Source organism: Gavialis gangeticus, unplaced genomic scaffold, assembly GCF_001723915.1.
Source record: "Gavialis gangeticus isolate Ggan-Ray unplaced genomic scaffold, GavGan_comp1, whole genome shotgun sequence".
Lineage (NCBI taxonomy): Eukaryota > Metazoa > Chordata > Crocodylia > Gavialidae > Gavialis > Gavialis gangeticus.
This window is the reverse complement of record NW_017728992.1, coordinates 142,595,002-142,617,425: the sequence shown is the minus strand read 5'-3', so window position 1 is coordinate 142,617,425 and position 22,424 is coordinate 142,595,002. Positions and strand designations below refer to the sequence as shown.

General features: G+C 46.0%; 1 protein-coding gene across 1 annotated transcript in view; it reads left to right on the top strand.

Moving 5' to 3' along the window:
- The first annotated feature begins 264 nt into the window (after positions 1-264).
- ZNF704 (zinc finger protein 704) overlaps positions 265-22,424 on the top strand; it is a 200,103-nt gene continuing 177,943 nt past the window's right edge. Inside the window, exon 1 of the mRNA XM_019527837.1 lies at positions 265-534. Coding sequence (XP_019383382.1) covers positions 308-534 — 227 coding nt within the window. The 5' untranslated portion in view covers positions 265-307. The remainder of the gene's footprint in view (positions 535-22,424) is intronic.

Genomic DNA, 22,424 nt, shown 5'->3' with positions numbered 1-22,424 from the left:
TCAAAGCAGTTTGATTTGATTAATTTTGGGTTTAAGAATGGTAAGTTATCCAGAGCTTTCTATTTTATCATGCAGTCAAAAATAGTTTCCCAGAAAAGTAACTGTTCTGGCCTATCTTCAGTTTTGATATGTGGGTTGATGAAAAAAACTAATAGTGGTTTTAGAGTTTGCAAAAAGCGAAGAAATGGTGGGTTGTAGTTCATAGATGCTAAATAGAAGTGAGAGCTTTCTCTCTCTCTCATTTCTTAGGATTATTAGACATTTAATTATTGCTTTTAATTTGCAGGCAGCCAACATTAAGCGTGAAATGCCCTTCACTACATTTCAGCAAGAGGATGTAAAAAGTGACATCAGTCAAAAATTGCCAGACCAACATTTTCTCCTGTTGGCTATGAAGGAGGAAGATATAACAACAGCAGACACCAAAAAAACAAACAGAGTTCACGAGCATGAAAAAGAAAACACCCGTTCTGTCTGTCTTCTTGAACAGAAACGCAAGGTTGTTTCTTCAAATATTGATGTGCCTCCAGCAAGGTAAGAAAAGACTTTTAAAAGCATGTTTTGGGTTATATTTTAATGGAGGAGAGATGGCAGATTTGATAACTGTTATTCTTGACCTGATAAGACTAAGATTCATTCTTCAGTGGTCCAATCTAAAGCACAGCATGTGTTCTGCTGACAGGTCTGTGTAAAGAAATGAAACTGCCAGTAATGGAAACTGAAAGCATTTGAAATGTAAAAGTCTATGTTACTTCTGCTCCTTCTGTTATTTCATGTACTATGTACTATGTGCTGAGTTCCAGTCCACTGAGTTGCAGTGAACTCTGGAAGTGATGACTAAAAACAAAACAACATGGAGTAAGAGAGTGCGTCTACACGAGATGCTACTGTGCAGTAGCTTATTGCTATTGCACATGTACATTGGTGGGTACTAGCTGTGACATGACGCTACTGCGCAGTAGCAAGAAGCTACTGTGCAGTAGCATCTGAAAAAAATGCAGGATTGCTACTGTTTAGTAACACCAATTACAGCGTGGTCATTGAGTACTTGGTGATGCAAGTACTAAATGACTGCACAGCCACAACTGTGCAGTCTGCTGCTTATGTAGATGCAGCTACCATGAATAAAGGGGAGAGAGAAATTCAGGTATCATGGGTATCAACAGGGAGTTGAACATAGCTATGTAGAGATTCATGGAGATTAGAGATTATTTTAGGTTTTACTTCTAGCCCTTAATATGGTGTGGAGGCTGAGGACTCTGGAAAGCAATTTCACCCTTTCCAGTAGGAGACTATTTCCCTTTGGGCTAGGGGCAGACATTCAAAAAGCCTTCACCTGAACTGATTCAGTCTTTGCAGGTTAGTCTATCCTGACTAGGCTGAACTGGTTGGAAACTGGACAGACATTCTCTCTGGACTGAGGAAATTCAGGCACATGCCTGCAGTAGCTCAGACTAGAAGCCAGGGGGTGCTAGAGTAGCTCCCTTCTCTTCCGCAGGGCGCTGAGCTGAGGGGGGCGTGACCAGGCTTTGGCAGGACTCTCTCATTAGGGAGGTCTGCCTGCATGGTCCCGGGCTTTTCCCTGCTGGCTGCTCAAGGGGTGGGAGTGTTGTCAGCCCTCAGCCCTGGGCTAGCACTCTGAGGCAAGGGATGTGTGCAGTGCATGCATCTGTTGATGATACAGAGCTTTTCAATCTGCCTCCATGCTTTGTCATACTGCCTGCAACAAACTAACAGGGGAGCAAGACAGCCAGGAGCTGGTAAGAGTCTTTATCACCTGATTAGCAAAACAATGGCCTCTCTCCATTAGTTCAGCTTCTTAAACAGCTTACCAGCTGATCTGTTGATTAGCTCCAAAAGCCCTGTTCTGTCTGTGTGCATGTCCCAGTGAAATTAGAGAGAGAAACACACACAGACACCTCTCAGCATTAGTTAGCTTACAGGTTGCTGGGGCTGGGGTCCATGCTGTGGGAGATGGGGGGCAGGGATTTCCTGTTTGAGTAGCAAGGGGGGATAGGGCCCAAGGAAGCCAGCAGACCCTGCTGTACCTGCAAATCTCTGCCGGAGCTGCAAATCTTAACCAGGGAGCAGAGGAGAGGGGCCAGCCCTGCTGTGGAGCAGGGAGCCCTGCCCAGCCCACAGAGCATGCCAGGATGCTGGGGGACTGATTTAACTTAAATCAGCAAGGGGTCTGGGACAGATTGCATAAACCAGTTTGATCCAAATCAGTTAAGTCTGATACTACATTCAACCAGGTTTATCTCAAACCAGTTTCAGCCATTTTCAAACTGGTTTATGTTCACTGAACATCTGTTCTGTTACAGATGTAAACCAGTTTCTGATCACTTAAACTGATTTATGTGTGATGTCTGTCCCTAGCCTTGTTGTCCGGACTACTAAATGTGTGTTGCCTGAGAAATAAATGAGGATCATTTCACCCCCTTTCCCATTATCTTCACTCCTGTTGTCCCCCACCATCATGCAGCACCACTGCAGTACAGGGGATATTCAAGAGAGCATGTAGAGCAATATTCTCCATTATTCCCTAATATAGCCCACTGAATGGGCCACATGCGAGAGTGAGTGTGCTCACAAAAGTAAGCAAGGGGAATAAAAATGAATTGTAAATTTTGCTACACCTGCCCTTACCCTATTATTTTTACATGCACATAAGTGCTGGCAATTTTAGTGTTCTTATTAAGCAGCCACACTTCTGGTTAAATTGCTCATGAATGACATTACAGAAGATTCATTTGTATATTTTTTTGAAGTTTAATGGAATAACAGCTGGAGGTAAGAATTCCATGCTGGCTGGCTGCAGTGAGATGACTGTTTTGTGTTCTTGGGTAACCTGTCAGGTGTTTGACATTTTCTTTAGTTTATTTTGTTTTATTTATCATTTTTATTTGATATTTGTGGCCATCAGGTTTTCAGCAAAAGCTTTGTGAAATATATGTATGGCAAAATCATCTGCTTGTAATATTCAGTGGAATGCTTTCTAGCATGTAAGAAGGGAAACTAAACAAGCGAACAAGTGCTGTCTTTGACCCATTTTAAGGATCTAGAAGTGCTAAAATATATGGTGGGTTGAGCTGCAGAGCTGAAAATGGATCATCAGTACTTCTGAGTATGAAGGCATTAGTACTGCTAATTTTCCTCTGACATGAGTTGTGGAAGCCCCTGAAGTTGTGGAAGGTTCAGATTAGAGATTTTGTTTCAGGTTCACCTTTCAATTTTTTAAATTAATATCTTAGGAGATGTACTTTTAGTGTTCACTATCTACTTAATTCAAGGTTAACTCTGCACAGATTAGAATAAAACAAACAGTACCCAGCAGAAATATTAGCCTACTCTTTTTGCAGATGAAAAAACTGAGGCCCAGAATGTAAGTGCTTTTGCAGGAAGTCTGTGTCTGTGGCTAGATTTCATAGATTTCATAGACATTAGGGCTGGAAGGGACCTCGGAAGATCATCGAGTCCAGCCCCTGCTCAAAGAGCAGGAAGTCAGCTGGGGTCATAGGATCCCAGCAAGATAAGCATCCAATTTTTTCTTGAAGGTGTTCAATGTAGGTGCTTGAACCACCTCCGATGGCAGGCTATTCCAGACCTTGGGGGCTTGGAACAGTAAAGAAATTCTTCCTTATGTCCAACCTGAAACGGTCTTGCAGTAGTTTATAACTGTTTGACATCGTCATCACTTGGGGCACTCTGGTGAACAAACGTTCCCGCAGATCCTGGTGGTCACCCCTGATAAACTTATAGGTGGCCATCAGATCACCCCTGAGCCTGCGTTTTTCCAGGCTAAAGAGCCCTATGGCTCTCAGCCTGTCATCATAAGGTCTGCTTTCCTGACCTCTGATCATGCGCGTGGCTCTTCTCTGGGCTCTCTCAAGCTTCTCCACGTTGTGGGGCCCAAAACTGGATGCAGTACTCCAGCTGCAGCCTCATCAAGGCCAAGTACAAGGGAAGAATGATGTTCTGGGATTTGCTTGAGAAGCATCTATGGATGCAAGCCAACATTTTGGTCACTTTACTAGCCGCAGCATCGCATTGCAGGCTTATGTTCATCTTGTGGTCAGTGATGACCCCCAAGTCTCTTTCTTTCGTAGTGCTAGCCAGTGTAGCACTGCTGAGCCTATAAGGATGCTGCAGGTTTTTCCTGCCAACGTGGAGAACTTTGTATTGTTCAGTGTTAAACACCATCAGGTTCTCGTCTGCCCATTTGCTGAGCCCATCCAGGTCAGCCTGGATCGCCATCCTGTCTTCAGGTGTGGATGCTTTGCCCCAAAGTTTGGTGTCATTGGCGAACTCGGCCAGTCTGCTTCTGACTCCAATATTCCCATCATTAACGAAGATGTTGAACAATATGGGTCCAAGGACAGAGACTTGGGGGACCCCACTGGTCACAGGGGCACCATGCTGATTGACTTCCATCAGTTACCACCCTCTGGGTCCAACCATGGGGCAGTGGATTGTGGTGGACCCAAGGCCCCAATTGTCCATTTTTGCCAAGAGGTGATCATGGGATACCAGTTCGAAGGCTTTTTTGAAGTCAAGATATATGACATTAATCTCTTCTCCCTTGACCAGGTGATAGGTCACCTGGTCGTAGAAGGGCTAGGGACAGACATTCAAAAAATCTGGAGTCTAAATTGATTCAGTCTTTGTAGGTTAGTCTAACTTGCCTAGATTGAACTGATTTGCAACTGAATAGACATTCCCTTTTCACTCAGGAAATGCAAGCACATGTCTGCAGTGGCTTAGGCCAGAAGCTGGGGGGTGCTACAGTAGCCCTCGGCTGCAGGAAAGCTGTGCGGGGTGGGGAGAAGGGGGAGGCATGGCCAGCCCCGGCAGTAGCCTCAAGTTAACTGGCCAGGGAGGGGGTTTAATTACCCCCTTCCTGTCCCACCAGCGTGGGCTTGATCCAGGGTCCTTCTGGCACTCCTCCCTCGCTGCTCCAGTGGTAGGGGAAGGGGTGTGGCCAGAGGCCAGCTGGCATGGCGCCCTGAGGCAGAGGGGGCAGGGAGGGGGTTTATTTCCCCCCTTTCTGTCTCTGTCCCTGGGGGACTGCAGCTGGGGTCTGCCAGCTCCAATCACCGCTGCCACCTGCTCCCTGCACAGGGTGAGTGGTGAAATAAGTTCCTTCCCTGCCCCTTCTCCCAGACGCCAGAGTGAGGGGGAAATAACCCGCTCCCTGCCCCCTCGCCTAAGGGGGCCATGCTGGCCAGCCTTTGTCCCTGCCACCGCCCCTGCTGCTGGAGCAGCAAGGGAGCAGGGACCATGATGGGGGAAGCAGCCCCTCTTATGGTTTCCCAGGGGGCATAAGCCTTTTCCCAGTAATGGGGGCTGTGCTGTGGGCAGGAGCGAGGAAGTCAGAGTTGCTGTAGACTGCATGGGGTGAGTGGCAGTACCTGGGCTTGGAGGGGTGGTCATAGCCCCCCAAATCCCCCTAACACTGCTGCCACTCACTCTGCGCAGTCTGTGGCAGCTCTGACCACACTGCCCTGCCTCACTTCATTCCCACCTGCAGTGCAGCCCCCCCTCCCCTGTCAGGAAGAGGCTTGTGCTTCCCAGGAAACCATCTGCTGTCTGCATCATGGTCCCTGCCCCCTCACTGCTCCAGGGGCAGGGGCAGGGGCAGGGGCAGGGGCAGGGGCAGGGGCATGGACAGAGGCTGGCTGGCAGGCCCCCTTAGGTGAGGGGGCAGGAAAGGGGTTTTTTCCCTCCTCCATCAGGCATCTGGTGGAGGGGGTAGGGAGGGAGCTTATTCCACCACTTGCCCTGTGTAGGATGTGATTGGTGGTGGTAGTCAGGGCAGGTAGACCCCAGCTGTGGTCCCCCAGGGGCAGAGGAGGTAGAGGGGGGAATAAACCCCCTCTCTGCACCCTTTGCCTCAGAGGGCCATGCCGGCTGGCCTCTGGCTGCTGGAGCAGCAAGTGGGGAGCGCCATATAGACCCTGGCTCAGGTCCATGTCAGTTCAATTCCTCCCTGGCCGGTTCACTTGAGGCTACTGTTGGGGCTGGCCACACCTCCACCAGTGGAGCAGTGAGTGGAGAAATGCCTGGCAAGTCTGTGCTAGTGGTACAGGGGAGGGAGCGGGGAATAAACCTCTTCCCTGTGTTCTTCACCTTAGGGGTGGCTGGCTTCTGCAGACTCCCTCACCCCTGCCTGCCCCTGCTCTGGCTAGGGAGCAGGGGGTGGGGCCAATATAGCCCCACCCAGGGCTGCAGAGTATGCTGGGATGCTGGGGGACTCTGGTTTAACTTAAACCAGGATGTGGTCTGGGGCAGACATTCCATAAACCAGTTTGATCTCAGTCAGTTCAGTCTGATACTATATTCAGCCAGGTTCATCTCAAACCAGTTTCAGCCATTTTGAAACTGTTTTATGTGCACTGAACTTATATGTTCTGTTACAGGTTTAAACCAGTTTTTGATCACTTAACCTGGTGTGTGTAACTTCTGTCCCTAGCTCCCAAGGAATAGAACTCTCTCGCATGCCAACCAAGTGTACCTCCATCTCTGCAAAAGCATCCTTCTTCCAAGGGATGGGCTTTCCCCAAGAAGAGGGAAAAGAGAATGAATTTTAGTATAAATGAATTTACAAGTACTTCAGTAAAATTGATGACTTGGAATTACATTTGTTTTAGGAGTGAGTTGAGCTCAAGTGAGGTTTTGCATCTATGGGCAGAAGATAAAATGATTAGTTTTGAAAAGTGTATAATCTTGAAAAGTGTTCTCATTTCCATAGGTTGTCTTGTAAAATAATTTTATTGCTGATACATTTCATGGTGTAAGCAAATAAATGATCATTATGCTTATTATACTGTGTTTTATGAGTATCCTGGTGGTGAAAGGTAGTACCTTTTGCAGTTCTGAGGCAAGTTGTAATGGAATATGGGGTCTGATTATCTTCTGCACTTTGGGTCTGTGGGCCTACTCCTCCATAATACTTAGGAAACTCTGTGAGGTTGTGTTTCAGGAGGAGATCTTGTTTCTTTTCCTCCCCATGAAACGGTCTGGGAGTTTGGACTCCAAAGCCAGTGTGACTAATATTTTTACACTTTTGAGAGCTGTGAAGGCTATCTTTTTACTAGGGCCTTTCCACTGTTTCCTTTGCATTGTATGCAAGTAAGGGAATGGAACAGTTTTCCAGGACTGCCTAAATTTGATGGGTCCTGTGTCTGCTACCTATGACTGGTTTAAAACTTTCTGCTCAGTAATCTACTATGGGCAGGTTGCTGACAAATTAAATACTTGTTTGTTCTAAGGATGGTACACATGTTAAGAGAATGGATTAGGATTGTAGTCATCTGTTTAGTCCCTTTTTTGCTTATATAAGGCACTATCTGCTTAATTCAAGATGAACTGAGTGTACAGATTAGAAAAATAAACAAAAACTTTCATACCCCTGTCTATGAGGACTTGAGACGATCTTAACTTGGAAGAAAAATGCTCCATAAAAGCAGTTTGTTTGTTTTATAATTGCAGTAGTGATCCAGATCTTGTTCCCTTTGTTTCTGGCACAAAATAAACAATGAAATGAAACTGTACAATGGTACACGGGACAAGCAATGAGGTACAAAAGATGAGAGATTTTGGGCACATCTACATGTGCGCATTTACTATGCAATAACCTAAATTACTGTGCAGTAGAGGCACACATATGCATGTGCACGCCCATGCTGGGCAGTAAATATGGTGACTTATGCTGACTCGAGCATACATTTACACCCAATTAGTTACTGCACTGTAAAGCATATGTAGATGTCTTACTGTGCAGTAACACTATGTGTGGAGTGACTTGGGACTAACTTGAGTCCCAAGTCAGACCACACACAGCGTTAATGCACTTTAATGCCTGCATGTGTAGACTCCAACCTATTCCCACTTACTGCTCAGTAAATTTAAGCCGGCGTAAATGCATGTGTAGACACGCCCTTTGAGATACAATAATAATAGTAAAGAATCCATTGTTAGAAAAGGCATGCTAATGTCTTCAAGGTCATCTTTTAACAGAAACATCTTCAGGACTAAAAGGCTGAATGTTTTATTATTAAAAAACACACTCAAAACTACCAAAACCTGCAACTTCCAAAAACTACAACCCAGTATCTTTCCTCATCATGTATCTGTCTCTACAGATATATATGAATAGGAATGAAAGCCTTAGGAAGAATTGTAACCATAATAGCAAAAACATTCAGAAAATACTGGCATTCATAAGTGTTTCTTGTCAAATGTACAGACACCTTATTACTTATAGTGTTTTGGAATATCTGTTTGGAATTATGAATTTTTAGAAATGTAGAAAAAAACTAAACACATAGTTTTGAAGCATGTTTTTAGTTCCACTAGATGGCACTACAGAGTATTTACATTTTGGTTTAGTAATGAGCTGGCTGGAAAACAAGAATTCTATCTTGAGAAATATTGAGGTTTTAAAATTTGTGTTTGTTTCAGTGGAGAATGAAGCAGTCAGTATTTGGGGGAAATATTGAGAACAACAGATGGAGATCCCAGAATAGCAAATAGTCCAGTGTTCAGGGCATTCACCTGAAAAGTGAAAGACCAAAATTCATGTTCTTATTCTGCCTGATTTGGAGCAGGGGTTTAAACCCATGTCTTCTTTGTCACACGTGCATTCCCCAGTCATTGGATTTGCTCTGAAAGTAACTCCTGGTTGCTGTTTAAATCCATAATTAACATTAAACCCAAGAACCATTAGATTATTACACATGAAAAAATTTTACAGTGTAATTTACATTTCAGCATTAATGCAGATTATGTGCTTTTTTGCATTTTACTCAATGTGAACAATGACTATAGACTTCCTCTTTCCAGTTTTCTGTTTATTAGTGCTGTGCTGCAGTGTTTGTGTTGCAAATGTGATTAAATTAATTGAAAATCAAGTAATCTTTGTTGATCTTAGATTTTTTTGTGAAAAACAAATATAAGGGTCCACATAAAAATTACAGCCTTCCTTTTAAGAATATGATATAATGTATTTTGTTATCTTAACTGAAAACGACCTGAGCTGCAAACTGTTTCCTATTTTAAAAGCTTACATAAATTAAGGTTAACTCACATGGGGAGAAAGGGGGTTCTTTGCATTTTAAGAGAAAAGTGGTCAATCGGTCATCAGCTGAGGATTACTTCTTGAGCATGTGGGGGTTAAAAATTATCAGAGGGTGGGGAGCTCTGGGTTTAATAGTGACCTAAAGATCTGACAACTTGCTTGTAATTTGCAGTTGTCCCATTAAATTAGGTTACTCAACAGCAAAAGGGTAGGAAATATTAGAACTCTCACATTTGAGCTGTAAGTCATCAAAAAGCGCTGAGCAAAACTCAGTGGGCTTTAAGTCCTACAGGCTCACTATCTGAAAAAGACAGGGGCAGGAAATGATAGTGAGGTTTGAGGGATTGTGTGTGGGACAGGTACCACTTGCATTCTGCGCAGTTACTTTTGTAGAGCTCGGCACAGGTCCAAAGCTAGAGAAGTTTTTTGAAAGACAGAGATTGGGGATGCAGAGCCTGCTGACCTTACCTAATATGTATCCTTCCACGATTTAGTAATTAGAGAATCCCCAAAAATTCATCCAGCACAGACAAGACAGAGCCTTGAGAACCAGGTCCTTCTGCACCACAGTTGTGAGAGTGTTTACTGGGGAAAGGTGGTGTCATAGGCATTTGGTTCATCCTGGACTTGTGAAGTAAAGGGTCCTCCAAAAAGAGAGACTTTGTGAAGCCAGATTGTGATTGGGAGAGAGAAAGTTAGTGCATGCCATTTTGGAAACATAGACCAGGGAGGGCCTCCTTAGCTACTGAGTCCAGTCTACTATGTTTGCAGGCTAGAGTTTCTCCAAAGGACCCACAAGGACATCCACTCTGGTCCCTTTCATATGCTACAAAGCAACAAATGAAAAACAATCCAAAATGTGCCATAGGAGGGATAACAACTGACAAGGGAGGTTTTTTGGATGGGGCAGGAATAAGGTGTCATGATTTTGGGGGTGGGCAAAAGGCGTGGTAAATGTGTCAGGAGGTTTGTGAATTCTTTTCTTTTAAGCAAAAAAACCCCACCCCAAAACCCAACCCCCCTCTCAAAGAAAGATATATTCTATACTTGTCAGAAGTTGATGTGGTGGTCGTTTGGAAGTTAAAGCCCAGACAGTTGTAGTTGTAGTTGGAAGCTTTACATTACAGATGTGTAGTTTTATATTACATAGTTTGTAAAGCTCCAGAGGAGAATGATGTGGAACATCCAAAGACTTGGCACAATTTTCTGCCCTGCTGAAAGCTGGGTAGTTTTATGGTATTCCTATGTTTTCATTTGTTTCCTAAAACATTAACTGATCTATACTGTCCCTCTCTCCCTCCTTCTCTCCTCTTTCCCCCTCCCCCCACCAAAAAAAAAAAATCCCCCATGTACAACAACCTTGCAGCTGCCAAACTCAAAGCTGGTATAGAGCAGGGGTAGGCAACCTCTGAGGGTGTCTGTGTGTGGCATATGAAGACAATTTGCTTAGCATGTGCACCTTGGGGCAGGGAAGGCCAGGGCTGCGCTGCCACAACAAGGAGCGGGTCTCTCAGGGCTCCTCCACTGTCCTCCTCTGGCCCACCAAAAACTTACAAGTCAAGGTTGCAGGTGTTTTTGGCACTCTGCCCTAGAACATTGCCGACTGCTGGCATATGCTTTTAAAAAGAATAGTGAAAACTACCCCTATGATATGATAGAACATTTTTTATAGTCTGGGAATAGCTCTTTTTATTTTAGCACTATAATATTTTCCTGGTGCATCTCATTCTTTAATTTTTGTTACTGTCCTGTTAAAATTATGTCCTGTCAAATTCAATAATTGATTATTTTAATGATTTATTACATAATTTCTGCTCTTTTTAAAATAATGTTTATCTTGTTAAACAGGATTCCCTTTTGTATTAATATATCTATACTTAATGATTGGTTATATTTATCAGCCAGTCTGCTGTCCCAATTCAAATTGTTACCTAATTGGCAATGAACAATGTAAAGTATCTCACAGATTTCTTTTTCCTTTTTGCACGTTCTTTCTGTATCCTTTCAGCATATCTGGGATATTCTTTCTTTACATTTGGGAAGTTATTGCCAAAATGCCTCCTCAGGAGACCTCCAGACCGCAAGTTTCTCCTCACTGACTGCCACTTGCATCAAGGAACAGACCAAGGTTGCTCTGGGCTAGCTCCCTATCCCAGCAAGCCTCAGTTCCACTGCCTTTATACTGGACCCTGCAGCTATACTGAAGCTATAAATGTCCCCCACTTTGGATTATGGAAGAAATTATAGCCTTCCCTCTCCCTCCCCAGTAGAGAGACAGCTTGGAATATCACTTGCCCAGATTCCATGCTTTCTACAAGCCATCAGTAAAGAGACAAAAAACACAAGGATTTATTTAAAAAACAGAGCAAGCATTAGAAATCAGTAACCATATGTTGAGATACAGACAGAGGTATAAGTGACAAACAAAAGAAAATGCCAGAATATTGACCTGTTCTTACCCTGCACCTTAAATTCAAGGATGCAGCCCCTAGACAGCTTCACAGATCTAAATGCAGACCCTGCTTATGAACTTCCTACCATGTTTCCTGCATCTCCCTGGCAGCTTGCTTTTCCCAGCCTCCTTGGCTGGGGGGACCTCAGGGCCCCTTGTACCCAGGAAGACTGAAGACAAGACTAGGGGTGTACCAAGAAAGATTTTTTTTTTTTTTTTTGCTGATACTGATAGCTGATTATTAACCAGCCATATTGGCTGATACTGATCCAATAGCCGATTTACCAGAATGCAGTCTGGCAGTACAGAGAGCAGCCCCTACTGTAGCTAAGTCTGTTGTGAGGAAGGGGCATAGGGGGTGCAGATCGAGGCCCCCACAGTGAGGGAGGGAGTGAGAGGGGCAGGGACAGGGGCAGGCACTGACCGGCCCAGCGAGGGTGGTGAATGCAACCCTTGGGCTGGGAAAGGGTGGAGCTATGGACGGCTTATCCAGGGGGACAGCTCCCCACTACTGTAAGCACCCACAGAGGAAGCATAAGGTGCATGTGCCCCCTCAGAATTGTGTGCAGGGCGAGGGTGGGCTGCCCACTGCAGGCTTGAGGCCAGGAGCTGCACCAGCCTCTTCCAGGTGGAGGCTCTTCCCAGTGGGTGGGGTGGGTTCAGTTATGTGGGGCAGGTGGTGGTGGCAGCACTGGAAGGGGGGCAGTGGGGAATGCTGGGATGGCTCTAGCTAACCTCTCCCCCAGCCTCGCCCCTGCTTGGGGTACTCTGTTTTGCTGCCTTTGAAAGGCAGCAGAGTACGCTGAGCAGGGGTGGCACTGCAGGGAGGCTTAGGAGTCTAGAACCACCCCAAAATTCCTCATAGCCCCCTGTAGCCCCCCCTCCCAGTGCTGCCACCACCTGCCCTGTGCAGCTGAGCTTGCCCCGCCCCTTCCAGGAAACAGCTGACACAGCCCATGGCCCTAAGCCTGCATGAGGCAGCCCACCCTGACCACGCGCATAAGTCCGGGGGGGCACATGCCCCCCATGCCTCCCTTGGGGGTGCGTGTGGTGGCAGGGAGCTGCCCACTCCCTCCGCATCCCCTGAAGGAGCCACCGTCCCTTTTCTGGCCCCAGGGTCGCATTCACTGTCTTGGCTGGGCTGGGCAACCCCTGCCCCTGCCCCTGCCTCTCCCTCACTGTGCAGGCCTCAGTCTGCTCCTGCCATGCTCCTTTCCTCCCACACACACACACTTACCAGCCAGACGCTGCTCTCCATGCTGCTGGGCTGCATTTCCGGCCATGTGCATGCTATGACTGCATGCATGCACATGGTATATATCAGTGACATTATCAGCTGCATTGGCCAATAATGTTAATTTTCCTTTTATTGGTGCAGATCCAATATGCACCAATATATCTGTACACCTCTAGAAAACCCCATGCTTTCTAGGCAGGCTTAAGTAACTTTGCCAGTCTGGTTATTAATATATGTTACCCCTTCATTGCTAGGATGCCACTAGCTCCCTGTACATATTTACCAGACTACCAGGTTTTTAGACGTGTCTATTTCTTAATACTATACTTTGTCTCTTCCCCTAGTTTGACTAGTCAAGCTTCTGGCCCTTCTTTTAAATTGTAAATTTATCATTGTCTGATGGGATCCAGGCTTCCAATGCCTCGGAGCAGGTCTGTGGAGGACCAGTAAACACAAGTCAAATGCTAATTCTCAGACATTGACTATAAGTGTGAACAGCTGAGGGCTGCTCAAGTTAATCACTGCCTTACTGATATAATTTGGCTGCAATGTAAAGATACGTCAAAATTACCTTTATATTAAATATTATAACACATATAGATATGAGGACAATAACATTGAACACAGCTTTGCACTAGCTGCAATTAGAGACCAAACACCAAGAGATTAAATCTAATTTGGGAGAATGCATGTCATGTAGTGGACCTCCAGAAGTAACTTTATCTTGGGGTGAATCTATGGCAGTAGGCACATCTACACTTTCATTAATGTGCCTTAGACAGTGCACATTTACTTTGGTACTTGCTTAATAAAGTACTAACTGAATACGCTGGCGCACGGTTATTTTGTGATGCTTACTGTGCATTAGCTTAATAACACTGCTCGGTAGTCTGTTAGCTCAGTTTTTAACCACTACACTACTGAGCAGTCTTACTAAGCTAACGCGAGTATGCTTCTCATGTAGACGCACTCAGTGACTACTAATGTAATGTATATTTTGGTCATAAAAGACAGAAACACTGTTGGTTATGCATTTTTTCTCAGAATGATTTCTCTGACATTAACCCCCTGGTCTCTAGAAATACAGCTCTGGGCAAGGTTTTGATTAGAAGGTTTATTGTTCATCTGTAAGACCTGCTGGGCATGATTGGTTATGCTCCATGCATTTCAATAAGAGCATTAACATGTTTTCTAAGAGTGAGGCACCTGGAGAGTTTTGCTAAGATCAAGAGTACTATCAGTTTAATATATGATACTCTCAGTTGAAGAACCTCATCATGCATTTGCAGGGAGAAGGATTTGATATTCTAGTAGTTCTCTTCTGTTTATCTGTAACTTCTGAGACCTTATGCCATGATTGTAGCTATATATTTGCTCATAATTCATCACTTTCAGGCTCTTAGCGTAGATAACTCATCATTTTTTAAAGAATATAACTCTCCTTTGGAGAGTCTCTTTAGCAAGAATGGTTTAGGAATAATTACATCAATCCTGCAACATGGCAGGGGGATGAGCTACTAGCTGACTCACTGCATGCCTCTTCTAGTCCTAATAAATGCAGCTGCTCTTCAGATTTACTAAATGTAGTGTTGCCAGGTTATGGATCAGCTTTCCTGCCCCCAAAAGTTGTGAGATTTGACTCAAAATGATTAGAGGAGACAATTTCTTTGTTTTTTTTTTCTCGTTTTCCTCTGGGTTTATGTTCTTTGAGACTTCAGGATTCACATTTTCAAGGACTTTGGGGGGTGGCCTGGCCCCTGCTGGCAGATGCCTGGCTCTCCTGGGGCCTGGGGTGCCTGCTGATGGTAGCAGGGAGAGCAGTAGTGTGGGGTGCTGGTCGTCATTAGCAGGGGTGGGGCAGATGCAGCCTTGGAGCAGGGAGGCAGGGTGAGCAAGGAGGGAGCTGTCGCATGCTGCCCCTCTGCTAGGCATGTGGTTCCTGGGCAGGAAAGGGACTGGCCAGGGATCATAGTTTCCAAGATGGCTGCCTAGTGCTGGCAGCTGGCTCTGGCTTCAACATGGCTTCCAAGTGCTGATAGCCTTCTGGCCAGAGGCTGGAGCTCCCCCCAGTGGCCACAGGGACACATGGCAACACTGGAGGGAGTTGGGACTAACTTTAGTCCCAAGTCTCTGCATGTGTAGACGCATGCCAAAAATTGCTTAATGCACAATAACTTAATGCACATTAAATCTAGTCATGCTTATTTGCACATGTAGATGCATCCTCTGCTATCTTAAAGTTCAGCTCCTATTGTATGGTAGAGCACGCACATGGCCACTGCACTGACTGGGGATCACTAGAGCACAGGAGCAAGCCAGTCAATACTCCTACATCAGAGGTTGGTTGGCTGTGCCTCTCTGTATTGTCTGAGGATGCTTCTACTTCATGCTCTTCAAGTTGACTGCCTAGGCCTGCCTGACCAGAATGTGCCAAAGAATATACTTTTATAACTGTCATTTTTTTCTGTGTTAGCAGATGACGTCCACATCTTGCTTCAAACACAGATCATATAGGCTAAGTACAGACAGTCAAAAATCCTGAGGAGGAATCAGTCCAATCTTCACAGGTTTCTCTAAGCTGCGTAGATTGGACTGATAACAAATGTAATTCATGTTCAGTCTTTGGTTGGCTAAGGCAAGCAGAAGCCTGCATTGGCCCAGGCCAGAAGGTAAGGCATTGGGGGGGAGGGGAGGGGAGGGGCGGGGCAGGGGCAGGCTCCCAGCCTGATGGCCATTGTCAAACCCACCAAGTATGGGGCATCCCTCATTGGCAGCCCAGCATTCCTCCAACCCCCTGCTGTCTCCCCACGGGGAAGTGGGGAAAGGAGCCCTGTCCCAGTGCTGAGCTGGGGTCTGCCTGCATGGGGGGAACTCCATGCCTTGGGGGAGGGGCGGGGAGGGTTCTCCTGCCCTGGCCCTGGCCCCGGCTCCCCCGCAACCTGCGGTCTGGCCAGCTGCAGGGAAACCCATGCCAAAGCTGACTCCCCACCCCATGCAGCCAGAGCTAGCTGATTTGCTCTGCCCCCTGCCACTCTGACCCACAGAGGGAGGGGGAAAGTAGTCCCCCATCCTGGTGCCAAGGTGGGGGCTGTCCCCCCCTCCCCTGCTTGTCCAGACCGGGACCACTGGCCCCCTAAGTCTTTTCCAGAACCCCAAATCCCCACTCACTTTCCCCCTGCCACCTGATTACCTGTGGCTGCCTGCGCTGTCTGTCTCAGGGAGCAGGCAGAGAAGCCTTAAACTTAGTTTCTCCACTGCCCCCTGTTGCTGCTTCTGCTGCAGCTGTTGTTCTCTGGGCCAGAAGAGCAGATCCTGGCAGTTTAACCCTTCCCTGCCTGCTGCCTGGGACAGAAAGTGCAGACAGCCACATGCAATCAGGGTTCAGGGGGAAAGTGAGCAGGGATCTGGGGTACTGGGGATGGTGGGTGTGCAGGGGGGAATCAGCCTTGGCAGGGGGTTCCCTGCAGCTGGCCAGAAGTGGTGGAAGCCCAGGCCGGGGTGGAGGGGGGAACCTCTCTCTGAGGTGTGGGGGACTCCTTCCCCTCTCCCCCTGTGGCTCAGAGACAGTGACTGGGTGAGAGAAACTCATCTGGGCAGACCCCGGCTTGGGGGGGAGCCCAGGGTGGGGCAGAGGAAACACTCAGAGGTGCCCCAGCTTGGGCACTGGGGCTGAGGCAAGGGGGCTCTGTTGCCCTGCCTCCACCTCCACCCTTCAGCTGCCCCACAGGGCTGACAGGTGCAGGCAAGACGCAAGCTGGGGAGTGGAGTCTTTGCTGTCTCAGGTCTGGGACAGCCCAGGAGCAGGGCTGGCTTGGCTCAACTGGAGCAGACAAGAGGACAGAGACTGCCCTGCGAGAGAGGTTAGTGAGGGGTCCCAAGGCATGCTGGGATGCCAGAGGACAGGGAACTGAGGCACAGGTGGGCAATTATTTTGGCTGAAGGGCCAATTAGGGAATTTTAGTGAACAGTCGCAGGGTGGGTCAGTACTGCCTCCTCCCCTTCCATACCAGATCATCACACATCCTCTTCCCCCTGCCCTCAACAGCTCACTAAAACTCCCTAAGTGGCCCCAGTACTTGGCTAGGAGGATGTGGCCATGGGTGAGCGGGGAGTGGCATTCCAGAGCAGGACTGGGGGCCGGGCTGGGGCTGGGGTTGGGATCCGAATCACAGGGTAGTGACAGCATGGGGCCAGGACCCTGGGCAGAGCCACAGTTCACTCCCTGCATGTCTTTGCCCACAGCACTGGCACCTGTTGCAGGGATGTGCAGGGAGCAGATCGTGGCTCTGTCCTGGGCTCTGGTCCTGTGCTGTCACTGCCCTGTGATCCTGGGCCCAATCCCTGCCCTGCCCATGCATCTTGCTCCCAGATGCCTCTGCCTCCCTGCCTGCCTGTGGCCCCATCCCATCCACCTTGCTACGTGTCCTGCTTGTGGGGGTCCCACCCAGTCTGCATGGAGCCCCTGCTGTCCAGCGCCCCAGCAGTGAGTGCAGGGTGAACAGGCTAGGTTGCCCAGGCAGTGGGGCTGGTCTGGCAGTGATAGCCAGAAGGAGCCGCCATTGCAGGGGCTTCTGGGAAGCGAGTCCAGCCTCCATGCTGCTGTAGCACACTTGGGAGCAGTGGGACCAACTGCACATGCCAAGGCCCAGATTACCCCTGCACCTAGGCTGGGTGGAGCCAAGGGCCCCACTGCAGGCTGGACAAAATATCTTGGCAGGCCGGATTTAGCTCATAGGCCATATTTTGCCCACTCCTGAACTAGGGTGATTCAATGTGGGATCTGGAACAGAAGCTTGATAGACCAGTCTAACCTAAACAGATTAAATATGACTCTACGTCCATCCAGGTTTATCTTAAACTGGGTTTGGCCATTTTGAAACTGGTCCATGTACACTGAACTTCTGTTCTTTTCCAGGTTTAGACCAGTTGCCAGTCACTTATACTAGTTTGTATGTAATTTCTGTCTCTAGCTCTATATGGTACTAGATACATGTCACTTAGCAAACATATCTGTGTTTCTGTGAATCTGTGAATCTTTCATATGTATAAAAATAAAATTGAGTAAAGTAGAAGTTTCTTTTACTTCCTGTTCTGCTCTACCCTTATTGTCAGTACCTTATAGCTATTTTAAATGGAGCCAGGGATCTGCCATTTGGGGATGCACATTAGTTGTTAGGATGTATCTGCTTGCTCCTAATTGTAACTACAATATAGTGCTGAAAACCCAAAATGAAAACAGAGTTAATGTTGTTATGGTTTTGTTATGCTTGTATTACTTACAGTATGCAGATATAATAGTTGCATTATAGGATCTCATATTATTTGAAACAGATGCAATGGTTGCATCTATCTATATCCTGAGTGTTTTTCAGCAGTCTAGTTAGGTATTAAATGTAATATCTCTCATTTAGCATTTATTCTCTCATCTTCTATTCAGGAAGGGAAATAAGTGTAGGAAGAGTAGTTTTGTTTGGGTAGACAACTAGAAAGAATAGAAAACTGCTCACAGAAATTGCTACTTTAGTGATTTCATTATTATTATCTTAAGATCTGAAGAACTTGACTTTAATATTTGCTAAGAACTGCTGCTATAATTAACCTAGGGATTTACCGTGTTGTGTTTAAATTATAACAGCAATATAATTTATTTAAAATGAATCTCGGTTACTGAACAATTTCAGGGTAAATGGTTAGGAGACCAGTTACTAAATTAACCCAGTATATTTACATCTGTAAAACTAAGCTCTGCAATTACGAATGCCATGCAACCTTACTGAGTTCAGTAATTAAAATGTAGATTTGGACCAGGATTATATTTCAAGTGATCTTTTTACTAATTCCATTTTAAAAGATGTTTTGCAAGCATTAATTGTCCATTTTATTAAGGATTGACAGGTACTTGGTTGTTATGATGAAGGAGGAGATATAAGAATGAAGCATTTACAATAATTGAGACACCTATCTCAAAGTGATTAAGATATGTAGATAGTTAGAAAAAATATCATAATTTAATATCCTTATCTTTCACGGCAAAATTCTATGAAAGGATGGATGGATGTAAACATCCTCTGTGTTTTTGGCATGTTGTAAACGTTGATGCAAATGGAATACCTTCATCCTCTTTTCGTTGTCTACTTAGGAGTTATATATCATTTTTTACTGAAGAATTTATATACAAAAGTGATCAATGCTCTTTGCAGAGTTGCCAACATTTTAAAATAATATACACATATGTATTTATATTAACAGTATTTGAGATATTAATATATTGTGAAACAGTTAGTTAAAATTTATGGACTGCCTATGCCTTATCTTTACACATGAATAATTGTTTCTTAGTGTACAGGATTCTTTTGATACACTTTACTTGCTAACTGCCTAATTATTTACCATTATTCTTGTGAATACAATAGGCAAAATCTCTAGTTTTTAAACACATCAGCTAGGCCTGTGCGAATAGGGAATTATTCGATTTGGGTTTGGATTTGGCCGATTTGGATTCCAGCGATTTGATTCGGAGCTCCGAATTGGTTTTCTGCTGAGATTTGGCTGAATCGGGTCTGAAGCGTTGGAGCCAATTTGGAGATTTGGCCATAGGGTATAATGGGGAATCAATGAAATATCTATAACTGTTGTTTTTTGTCCAGTTTGGATGAAACGTGCAGGTGTGGTAATCTCTGCTGAGAGCATGAAGCCATAAAGCCTGCCAAGTTTCAAGGAGATGGGTGGAGGGGTTCAGGGGAAACTGCACACCAGATTATTGAAAGCAAAACTCCTGTCACATGTATGTGTTATACCACAGGGTGGTGAAAACTGCAGGGATGGTAGCCCCAGTGAGGCCACAAAGCCTGCCAAGTTTCAAGGAGATAGGTGTAGTGGTTTGAGGGAAACTGCACCTCAAGCTGCGGACAAGTAAAACTCGTGACATGGGTGACACTGTGTGTGTTAAGGCGCAGCGGGGTGAAAGCTGCAGGCCTGCTAACCCCTGCTGAGGCTACAAAGTCTGCCAGCTATCAAGGAGATAGATGCAGGGGTTCTGGGGCCCTGCACCTCTAACTGCTGACAGGCAAAACTCATGACATGGCAGCTTTCGTCCTGTTGCACCTTAACATACGCAGTGTGTCTCCTTGAAACTTGGCAGGCTTTATGGCCTCCTATCTCCTTGAAACTTGGCAGGCTGTACAGTCTCACCAGGGGCTACCATCCCCGCAGTTTTGACCCCGCTGTGGCTTAACACACACGTGATGTGAGTTTTGTGTTCAAGAATTTGGTATGCAGTTTCCCAGAAACCCCTGCACCTATCTCCTTGAAACATGGCAGGCTTTGTGGCCTCAGCAAGAGCTACCACCCCTGCAGTTTTCATCCCCCCCCCCCCAGTGGCTTAACATACACATGTGACATGAGTTTTTCTTTCAGGACTTTGAGGGGCAGTTTTCCAGTAACCACTGCACTTATCACCTTGAAGCTTGGCAAGCTTTATGCGCTCAGCAGAGGCTACCATCCTTGCAAGTTTCATCTGAATCAGCCAAAAGACAACAAAGTTGTAGATATTTAGTTGATTCCTTATTATACCCTATGGCCAAATCGCCAAATCTTTTCCAAATAAGTTCAGAAGCTCCGAATCAATTCAGAAAGCCTAAAGCTTTCAGCGATTTGATTCAGATTTGTAGAGTCGGCCTCTCAATCATCCATATCATCTCCAAATCTGAATAGTGATCCAAAGCTTTGCACAGCCCTAATATCAGCTGAGTTTGTGGCTCAGGAGTTTAAAAAACGTTGTTTAGGCTTTTTATTTTAAATTCAATTAATACTCTTATAGAAGTGTCTGAGTTTTGGTCTACTCCCAAATAAACCAAGTAACTTTTAATGAAAATTTAATCTCTAGCACTCAAATGAATGGAACACAGATATTTCTCTGAATGGAGGGTCCATAAGAAGCTACAGATGAAGCATGAACATATTTAAATACTATTAGCAGGGATGTCTGCCTGCCTACTACCTGCCTAATATAAACACAGATTACATACAAGAAATAATATCAACTATTGAATAATAAGCAGATAGCTAGCTGATGCAGAATGGGTGGTTTCTGACCAATCTGGGTTTCCTACATGCTTTATATATATGAAGAAGAAAACACAGGCCTAAGAACATGTTTGTACTGGTGGATACCTGAGGTGGGGTTGTTTGTTTCTTTTTTTTATATTGGGCTGTACTGCTGCTGCTCCACAGTCCAGATGTGGCCCCTGATGGTTTAACCAGGGGGAGGGGGAGGGATATGTCCCAGGAAGCAACCTGTGCAATGTGCACCCTGGGCATCTGGCTCATTCAGTGTACAGCCCTCTCCTATCCAGAAGTGGAACATCCTTTTTCTTATATGAAAGTTTGGTTTCTGGTATGTCTTGCAGTACTTTGGTATGCTCTCCTGGTTTAGTAAATGTAGCTCAGATGAGAGAATTTGCTAGCAGTGTTAGGGCTGGCTCCCTGCAGGAAGCGGTCACAAAGCTGCTGCTGCCCAGAGGTAGTGGCAGAGAAACTTGCAAGCTATTGCTGGGTCCTGAAAGACAGCTGTAGCATCACTGCTGTCTTGGGAGAATGATGGACTGAGAGGCTGACAACCTGTGAAGTCCGTCTTCTCCTGCATGGCAGGGTCTCAGGGTTTGGGCTCACTGACAGGATGGTCGTAGGTGCTAGGGACAGACATTCAAAAAGCCTGAGCCTGAATTGATTCAATCTTTGCAGGTTAGTCTAATCTGCCTAGGTTGAATCAGTTTGTAACTGTACAGACACCACCTCTGGACTGAAAAAAATGCAGGCACATGCCTGCAGTGGCTCAGGCTAGAAGCCAGGGGATGCTAGAGCAGCCTTCCCTTCCCTTCCACAGCATGGAGCTGAGGTGGAGGCGTGGCTGCCCAGCAGGACACTCTGATTAGGGAGGGGTCCCCTCTTCACTGGTCAGCAAGGGAGCCAGCAGGGATTTACATAGCATTTAACTACACAGCAGGGAGCATTTATCACCCCACCAGCAAAACAAAAGGATCTTTCGTTAGTTCAAACTCTTCTTAAACAACTTGTTCCAAAGAAGGAATGGAGGGAGATGACCAGCTACCTCTTGATTAGCTCCAAAGAGTTCTAAGCAGCACTGTCCTGTCTGTCTTTGTCCTGTCTGCCACAGCATGACCCATAGCCAGCATGTGGTATACTAGCTAATGCTGAAAGGTGTTTGTGTAAGGCAGAGGGGATGGGGAAGTCCTTAGTAGGGAGTGGTGGGATCAAGGGGAGGAGCAGGGGGGAGCCAGGCAGATGCCTACAATCTCTGCGGGAACTCCAGTCTGGGAGCAAAGGGTTGGGGCCAGCTCTGCTGTTAAGCTGAGAGCCCTGCCAAGAGAGCATGCTGGGATGCAGGGGGAGTCTGATTTAACTTAAACCAGGGAAGGGTCTGGGACAGACATTACATAAACCAGTTGGACCCAAATCAGTTAAGTCTGATAATACATTCAACCAGGTTTATTTCAAACCAGTTTCAACCATTTTCAAACCAGTTTATGTGCACTGGACATCTGTTCTGTTACTGGTTTAAACCAGTTTCTAATCACTTAAACCAGTTTATGTGTAATGTCTGTCCGTAGCCAGGTAGGTGGGGAGCAGAATGCTAG